This window comes from Clytia hemisphaerica, unplaced genomic scaffold, assembly GCF_902728285.1.
Source record: "Clytia hemisphaerica strain Z4C2 unplaced genomic scaffold, Clytia hemisphaerica genome assembly, whole genome shotgun sequence".
NCBI classification, from domain to species: Eukaryota; Metazoa; Cnidaria; class Hydrozoa; order Leptothecata; family Clytiidae; genus Clytia; species Clytia hemisphaerica.
Genome location: NW_027104384.1, coordinates 359692 through 369045, shown reverse-complemented (window position 1 = coordinate 369045; position 9354 = coordinate 359692). Strand labels below are relative to the sequence as shown.

At 36.4% G+C, this 9354-nt stretch overlaps 1 protein-coding gene across 1 annotated transcript; it reads left to right on the top strand.

Annotated features, from left to right (window-relative positions):
• Positions 1-2842: 2842 nt before the first annotated feature.
• Positions 2843-4598, top strand: LOC136819340 (elongin-C-like). The gene is made up of 3 exons (XM_067075584.1): positions 2843-3048; positions 3391-3439; positions 4245-4598. Exons 1-3 carry the CDS (start codon positions 2898-2900, stop codon positions 4384-4386), a joined length of 342 nt encoding a protein of 113 aa, XP_066931685.1. The 5' UTR covers positions 2843-2897; the 3' UTR covers positions 4387-4598.
• The last annotated feature ends 4756 nt before the right edge of the window (positions 4599-9354 follow it).

Here is a 9354-nt window from a genome sequence, read left to right as displayed (position 1 = left end):
AAACATTAAGCTGTTAAGTCCGGGAATTGTCGAAATGGCAATCGCGTGCCAGGATAAAGTTTTTGCAAGCGAGGGAAGATATGAGGATTTAATATCATCGAACTGATCGAAGTTTTAATGACCGAACTAATCGAACTGCTATTGCTTCAAAAATTGTAAGTGTTCGATTAGGTTCGATTAATTTTTTCAGTCGAACTTTAATCGTTCGATGGAGTTCGATTAATTCGATTGTTCGATTGGTTCGACAAGTTCGATTGATTGGGTCTGGACTTAAGACAAGGCCAAGTTGTTCACCAATTGAATCCTTAATTTGTCAGTCTGTCATTTTTACAGCTCAAACACTGGGATGGAGAGCGACCATTTTTGGTGGAAATAAGACCTTAGCTTAGAAAAATCCTAACTGTATTCCAATATTTAAAAGTACAAACAGAAGTCTGCTCTCCTCCACACAAGGCTGAGTTGTTCACTCGGTGACGATTTTGCGAATCCCTATCGTCAGTCTGCCATTTTTACAGCTCGAACACTGGGATGGAGAGCGACCATTTTTGTTGGAAATGAAACTTGTATTTTAGTATTTTAGCTGGACGCTAGTGTGACCAATTGGATGAGGAGGCGCCCATCAATAATATGTTGGCGTCGCCAAACTGACTCTTACTTACTTCGTGATACTTCGTTTTTGATTTTGTACCGTGAAGTCGGGTAACGTGCATCAGGGGAGGCAAAATGCATAGCCATATGACTGACCAATTAAAGCAGCAAAATTTCAAAACAAAAATGAGCTACGCAGCTCTACTCTACCATTTTTGTTTTGATTTAAGTTTGTATTTTAATGACCAGACAGGTCATTCATTTGAGGGCTATGCATGTTTGCCTCCACTGATCTATCTATCTATTATGGTTGAGTTACATTGCAACTATAGATGCTTTGAGTTAGCATCCCGTCAGCAACTTGAATTGACTACCCAATTCCCCTCACATGGCATGGGTTGACCCGGGCGAAGGTTTGCTCACTTGCCAAGTGAACCGTTGTGAGTGGGAATCGAACCTTGGTCATCAAGGTTGATGTCCACTATACCACAATGCCTTTTTGATGCAAGTTACCCGACTTCACGGTTTTTTAATTTTATGGTACTGAGGCCCGGAATCTTCGAGTTGGAAAACTTTGAGTTAGCAATTTTCAAGTTTGGAATTTTTGAGTTAGCTAAATTATGACATCATAAAAGTACAAATTATGACGTCATTCGACTCTAACTCGATTTTTTATTTTCAAAAAAGGATTTTCAACTTAGGATTGACTCAAATATAACAATAGCGTTCAGTTTGAGGTCGTTGTTGTTATTTTCTGCCCGCGCAGTTTGATTATTAGCCCGAGAGTGTCATTTGGGTATGACCTTTCAATACCGCCCGTCGTTCGAATCTTTAATGGCTTACTTAATGACCGATATAATGGATAATAATTATATTTTTCGAAAAAACCTTTTTGAGTTAGCTAACTCGAATTTCTTTTTTGTAAAACCTTTTTTAGCTATCTTGGATCTTTTTGTATGGTATTAAGGCCCCATTACACCTAAGAATATAGGGGAAGAATAATGTGAAATTTATTGCACACCTGACACTTTTATTAAATTCTCCTATGTATTAGTTTGAAGAATAACAGACAGAATTTTCTAAGAATTTATCTCCCTAACCTCAGTTCTATTGTTTAATTAATTTCAGAATTTTTCATTCCTTTGGGCAGCTCCAACCTTTTGTTTTTCGCTTTCTGTTGTGGTCCCACTGTTTTTATAAGAACAACTTCTATAAAACATAGTCATTCATCCTTAGTCAAAAAAACAATACTCTTATAAAAAATCGTTCATGAATTTTTTCTTTCTTTCCTCCTTTCTTAAAATCGGACATACCTTAAAGGAAGAAATTTTGGCGGGAATTTAATTTGGCGGATGGCCGAAAAAGTTTTTTCAGAGGGAATTTAATTTGGCGGATGGCCGAAAAAGTTTTTTCAGAGGGAATTTAATTTGGCGGATAGCTGGATAAATTAAATTTGACGGGAATTTAATTTGGCGGTTGCAGGATATTTTTGGCCAAAAACGTTATTAAATAAGCAAAAAAACCTGTTTTAAGGCTTGAAATAGCATGAATTAGGGGAATGTGTGAAATAAATTAAATTTGGCGGGAAATTTTCTTTCCGCCAAAATTTCTTCCTTTAAGGTATTGTTAAAGTTATAGACATATTGTTATAAAGTTATGAAACGGTTACTGACAAAAACAAACTGGTTTCGTTCATGCCTTCTACGAGAAGAAGAAAATAGACATTATGAAAGTAATTAATGAGAAAAGTAAGCATTTATTTATTTAGTAGAAAGTCTAGGTCAAAGAAAATTTTGAGCTGACGTGGGCACGCAAAAATCTCGAGGGCACGTGGGTACGCAAGATTTTTGAGGGCACATGGATACGCGAAATTTTTGAGTGCACGTCAAAATAGTGGGCATGTGGGCACGCAAAGGCACATGGACACTCGGGCACGTGGACACTTGGGCACGCAAAGGCACGTGGGCGCATGGAAAAAAGTAGGGCATGTGGGCACGCAGGGCACGTCATTTAACAGACTCATTTTTGCAAAAGTTCCAGAAATGAAAATAAAGGGATAATGATAATTGATGATCTGCGTCAATACCATAAAGCTAGAATTGCTTCGTGTCTCCTTCGCTTGAGAAAATGATTGACAGATTAAAGTTTTTCACCTGCGGGGTAGCTCAAGGTAGCTCGTGGGCGAATCAATCAATCTGAAACAAGCTAATAGATTCGGGTGAAGTCCTCAAGGGTAAAGTTCTCAATTGATAAAACTTCTTTCGTATTTTACAGAACATATTCATTGATAAAAAACTTTAAAAATAAAAATGGCCGACGAACAAAAAGCACAATACACTGGATGTGAAGGGCCAGACTCAATGTATGTTAAATTGATCTCAAGTGACGGTCTTGAATTCATTGTCAAAAGAGAACATGCACTGACTTCAGGAACCATCAAAGCTATGCTCAGTGGTCCAGGTATGTAAAAAATGCTCTCGCTTCGATCGAATAACTTATTATATCCAATTCTAGGTTTTCCTCAGCCAACTTTGATGACAAATGCTTTATGACAACAGTTATCGCTACAGAAATTTTTAGAGATGCACTCGAGTGCGCTCTTTTTATTAAAAATGATACGTCTCTTTAAGACGAGTCAGTTATTGTATGTGACGTAGTTTCATGAAAAGGTCTATGTGTGAGAAATTTTAGCTTCTAGTAGATGCGTAGAAAATTTCCGTCCCCGTCACAAAATATATTTGTAGATTGTAGTTTTGCTTCTGGCAGAAAATTTGAAGGCGTTATTTTCTTTTTTATTCTTAGGACAATTTGAAGAAAACGATACCAACGAAGTGTCATTCCGTGAGATTCCGTAAGTTTTGTTATACAGTTGGTGCTCTCTAATTCGACGTTCTACTATTCGATAGGCTCCCTTATTCGATGAATTTTAAAGTCCCCGTCAACAAGAAGCTCTCATAAATGACGCTCCCTTATTCGATAAGCTCTCTTATTCGATGAAAGTCCAATTCCCCTTGAAGATCGAATTAGAGAGCGTCAACTGTATTGTTAAATTATCATAGATACAATATTGTTTATGATAACTATGTCTTTTAAAGTGATTATATTAAATACAACATAGTGCGGAAAGGGGTCTGATCCGCCCTTCTTAAATGACCCCCCCCCTAACCTTTAAAAATGCCTATCCCCCAAGAATTTTGGATGAAAATAGCTAACAAATATAATGTGAAATATCTTTAGAGAGAGAAAGCGAAATAATAAACTTCTTTCTTCTTTTTGACTCAAACTACTCTAACAGAAAACTTTCTTTCACCAAATTTCATAACCTGTGCTTGAAAATAATCTAAAATATATATGTAAGTCCCCCTTCTTAAACTATCCCCCACTTCCTTGCTATCCCCTCCCTATCTAATTTTTGACCCCCCCCCTTCTTCATCTTTTCGGAAGGTGTCATACCCCTTAAGAAAGGGGGGGGGGCGAACTATGTACAATCTTGAATTTCGCAGGAATTAACTTTTGCAATTTTGTTGAGAATTTGTTTTTATCTCATTCAGTGAATCTCTGACTCAAAAATGACTCAAAAAGGGAACTTTTTTGCAGCTAAAAACAATGATGCTATCGAAATAATAATGTTTCTTTTATTTCTTTTAATTTTCCAGGTCACACGTCTTAGAGAAAGTCTGCACGTATTTTTCTTACAAAGTTCGATACACAAATAGCAGTTCCGAAATCCCCGAATTCCAAATCCAACCAGACATCGCATTAGAATTGCTAATGGCAGCAAATTTCTTGGATTGTTAAAATAATCGCATGGTATGAAGCCACGATTTGGTAATTTTGTTGGTTCTTTGGTATTTTAGATAAAAGACTTCCTAGAACATTTTGATATACAAAGGGGCTTGTCGCACTAATTGAAAAAGAGCGTCTTGATTGTTATTTTTGTAAATAAATAACCATGTTTTTTATTGAGTAACTTGTAAAAAATAAGAAGAAAAAACGTTGGTCAACTCGAATCTTGTTTCTCTTTGTCTTATTTGAAAAACACGAACGCATGCTTTTGATAAAACGTTCGAATGTGACCAGTGGTATCTTTCTTTACATAAGAGCGAAATTGAAAAAAATTGTCCCTATTTGGAAAGATTTGAGAACATTTTGGAATTCCAGTCCAATTCAGGGTCACTTTTTTCGCAAATGTTGGCAATATTTTGCAGTGCTGCAAATAGGGAAATTTCAGTTGGCCGGTAATTTTTCGAATGTAACGAGCAGGGGGTCTTTGCAAATTTTGCCATTTCCGAAGGGGGTATCGACCCATTTCCAAGAAAATGTTTTTTTGACTTTTAAAAGGTTCTTCCATCAGCCTGTGTATGGAAATTAAATGAGGTGCGAGATGACCCTCAATACACCGTTTAACAGTCTCGCCATCTCCGACGTAGAGGCAGTAGGTAAAAATGCTCACTTTAGTACTGTGGAAGGTTAGAGAAATGTAAACATTGCCATTTTTCTTGCATCCTGGTGGATGATATCGTCTGCCAACCGTTTTCTTATGAGAACTGGATGTTTACCTACCATTTTTTACGGGGGAGAGTGAAGTTTCCCGTGGTTGCCAAAGTCAAAACAATGGAAAATTGTTCATACGCGTGCGCAGTCGACACCGTTAAACGTTGTAATCACGCAATTTTTTTCCAAATTCACGCATTCACGCAAATTTGTCTCGAGTTTCAGAAAGTCTGAAAAGTGGAGGTGGGTTGTTCGAGACGAGTAATTGGCATCAATTTTCATTCTTTTTAGTTTAAAATCTTTTAACTTAATTTGTTTTCAATACTATTTCCCATTGAAACATCATGAAAATCTTGATTGAATTTACTCGAGTGTGTCAATGAGGTGAATTTTCTGGTCTGTAAAATTTATCAAATTTTGCGATTTTCATAATGAAGAGTATTGAGCTCAAATTTAAACGTATAAACAAGTTCAGAATATTGTGTAATTGATTTATTGTGAAAATATAACCTTTTAACTGAAGTTTAGGGCAAACTCTTTTGTTAAAACTGTCAAAACCCGCGAGTAAACGACCACTGAAGTAAGGTCCCAAAATTGCTGTTTATCAAAAAAAGCAACGACTCGGCCGAGAGTTAAGGGTCAAAAACAACTGTTTAGGGTGGCCTGCACATAGGGGCACCTGATCTAGAGTCGGGGCTAATTTTATGGCTTAAATATTTTCTTCAGGAAGTTATTTTGTCAAAGGAATCTTCGAAGTCCAGACTTTGATCTCCTGTTATTCGAGATAGGGACCATGAAAAAATAGCCCCGACCCACGGTTCGGTCCGCAATTTATCTGGCTTTCAAGAAAATCTAAAATGGCTTTTTGATAGCCAATACAATCGCTGCATTTGCAGGTTTAGTGGGCCCCATTACTCTGCTAAAGAAAATTCATTGGATTCGAGAAAACATCAAAATTACAGACCAGACAAAAAAATACGCAATGCCCTCTACAAGCCATTGTGATTGGCTGATCGGGAAAAAGACGTGAGATCTGATTGGCGTAGAAAAAAGTGAATTTTTTTTAAGAAGGAGGCGGGGAAGAAAAAGAGGCGAAATGTCTCAAAATGAACTTCAAAAATCAAGAAACTTGCAAAAATTGAAAGGAAAAAAATGAATTTTAATCTTCTTGTGAAATATTTTATAGCTCATTCATAGGACGGGGATGTATCTAAACTAGAAGGACTAGACATCAGATTTAGAAGAACGAGACAAGGTGACTTTTTGATACACAATGCACAATATATTTTAAACTTTCTGTAGCTCAGACATAAAAAATCCAGAAAAAAAATGACTCCAAAACCATCTGAAATCCATTTTTTCTACATCCTGAAGAAAAAGAAAGAATATAAATAAATCTAGTATAAATCAAGATTTGTGTCATCAATCCATAACCTTAGAGATAAAACTTTCAGTGAGACAGGGATGGTTAGCCATTAGCATAAAATACCCATCTTTTACTTCCATTCTCTTTATAAAGACCATAATAGCATAACATAGCATTTTAATCTACATTCTGCCAGAACAGGGATATTAGAAAATGAAAGAGCCTTAGCTCTTATGTAGGGAAATTAAATATCTAAAGTGAGGAGAGTGAAGGGGGTTTAGCATTTGCCAGCAAATAATAATATAATAATGAGCTGAGTCAGGCTGGATTCTCCATGAATTTCGACCAATTTTGAGGTGGTACCACAACTCCTTCTTCAGTTGACAGTGAGAGAATTCTCTTGCTCTTGTCATCTGCGACTAATATCAAGAATCCACAATTAATAAAAGTTAACTAACCTTTGTTTTATTGCAGTCGAGCTCCAGCACGCATTTCAAATTCAAAAACATCTCAAAACTGAAGAAAGCTCGGTTTTTTCTTCTTCCCATCTTCTTCGTTCTTAAATTGCACTAACATCATCATCATTGACAACACCAAAAAAAATCTAAAGCTTTTTGGAGAATAAAATAAAGAATTGTAAACAACAAAGAAGTGAATAAAAATGAAAACTGAAGCTATAACTCTGGGCAAAAATAATGCCCTTCCAACAAACTTGTGCATCCAAAATACAGTTAAAATTACTAAGAAGTGTTTCCTGATTATAAATCATAATTCTTTGAAAGAAAATACATTTTGACTCTGTTAAATGAAAATAATACCGGTATGCAACATTTAGAAAAAGAAAATATCAGAGTCCTTCCCCTCTCAGAAAAAAAGATTTCAATGATTTCGAAAGATCGAGTGACAAACAATATTTTCCAGACTGTCCAGATTGAACGTACTTACTAAAATAAATTGTTTCAAAACATTCGAAAACATTTGCGCGCTCGTGTGAACACTCAAAAACATTCGATTTTCAAAGCGCTGTTTACATTTGAAAATTCGAATGTATTTTCGGCGTAAAGCTCTGTTTAGACTTAAACACGGAAAAAACTACAGACTCGCAAAATCCACCTCATTGATTTCCTCGAGTATAAAAAAGATTTATGACAAATTTCCCCAATTCACTTTCTCCAGGTCTTCGGCCGTTAAAAAAGGTATTCGACCGCTACATCCCTACATCGTAATTCTTCGGTTTTTAAATCAGGTCTTCGGCCGCTAAATCAGGTCTGTGTTGCGTCCGCTGATCTCCTGACGGAGAAAAATCTGCGGGGGTACTAGGGTTGCGAGCTGTCGGGGGGGGGGGGGGTGCCGCCCGACTTTCGACATATGGACCCTTACAGGGACTAAAAAGGAGAAAACAAAGGAAAATTTTGTGAATTTTACGATCCTTATGACAATTTTGACCAAATTTCTATTTTTCCGGGAATATAAAGTTGAAATTTCCCTATTTCTCCGACCCTTAGTGTCCTTTAGCGGTAAATTTGATTTAACAAGAGAAAAAGCTTCCCGTTTTTTTAACCAAGTCGGGTTCATTTGTAGCATAACTGAGCATATCCTGTTCCCATGTGTCTTAGGCTTTAGCTCTTGAATACGAAGATAAGAAAATTGTGTAAGGAATTGTCATCGTTGGTGGGGCCTGGGATACATGGAGAGAAGGTTATATCGTTTATGACAGGGATAAACCCGACTGAACGTCTTACAATTAAAACGCGTGTCTCTGCAGAAAAATGTCTCATTTCTGAGAATTTTGTTTTCGAGTGGATTTCTGTCACAAAACAGGAAACTGGCTGATGTAAAAGCATTTGGTGAAATAAATGCATGTCAGTTCATATTTTTATCAAGGTTAAATAGCAAGCATCGAAAGCAAAAAGGTATATATTGAGTATAGTATATCATATATTTTTCTTTCTTTACTTTTAGCGACCCCTACCTTGAGATCGACTTGCATCAGACGTGGAGGCTAGCATGCATTTTGTATTTTAATGACCAGCCAGGTCTTTCATTTGAGGGCTATGCATGTTAGCCTCCACTGATGGCTGATGCAAGTTACCCGATCTCAAGGTACTTTGTTTAAGTTAAAAGGTCAACGTACCTATCCAGACGTAATTATAGACAGGCAGCTGAGGTCACAAAAAAATTGGACGGGGTGCGAACAATCCCAAACCACTTTTAATTGAAAATATACAACCTAAATATCTAGAAACCATCAACCGGAGTTGGTGAAATTAATTACCGGACGTGTCCGGTAATATTTTAGAACCTGATGACGTCATGCGTGCCCATAGGCAAACTGAATAAAACTTGAGAACCAACCTAGACATATTATATACCGATCGAAGCGTTTTTTAACGTAGATTAAGGAAATGGTCAGTAACCATATCTGAAAATTTTGCTATAAGAAGTTAGAACGCTTTTCTTTTATGTCGGTAACGTCAATTTTACCTGTCCGAGACGAAAAAAAAATCAAAAATTCAAACTTATCAAAATTGAAATCTAAGACCGCCATTCGAAAGCTCTCAAAAATCGATATAGAAGACTTTTAAGTGGATATATATGATTTCTCAACCTAATTCGAGAAAATCGATCCTAAAGAAAGTGTTAATATGACGTCATCAAAACTTCAGAAGCTTTAAACTTTTTATTATCAAATTCTCAGACATAGTTACTGACCTTTTTCTTAATCTACGTCAAAAAATGCGTCGATTGGTATATAATATGTCTATGCTTTTTTTCATAAAACTTTTCATTTTGCTTGTGACGTCATCAAATACGAAAATATTTTCGGACGCGTCCGGTAATTATTTTCAAACTGTCCGGTTGATGATTTTGTGTTCAGAAAGGTCATATCTATTGAAAACAACTGT

Excerpts from the sequence above, each read along its gene's own strand:
- LOC136819340 (XM_067075584.1), top strand. The coding sequence starts at position 2,898 with ATGGCCGACGAACAAAAAGCACAATACACTGGATGTGAAGGGCCAGAC. Across the intron at positions 3,049-3,390 it reads AGCTATGCTCAGTGGTCCAG|GACAATTTGAAGAAAACGAT; the intron begins GTATGTAAAAAA and ends TTTTATTCTTAG. Across the intron at positions 3,440-4,244 it reads GTGTCATTCCGTGAGATTCC|GTCACACGTCTTAGAGAAAG; the intron begins GTAAGTTTTGTT and ends TTAATTTTCCAG.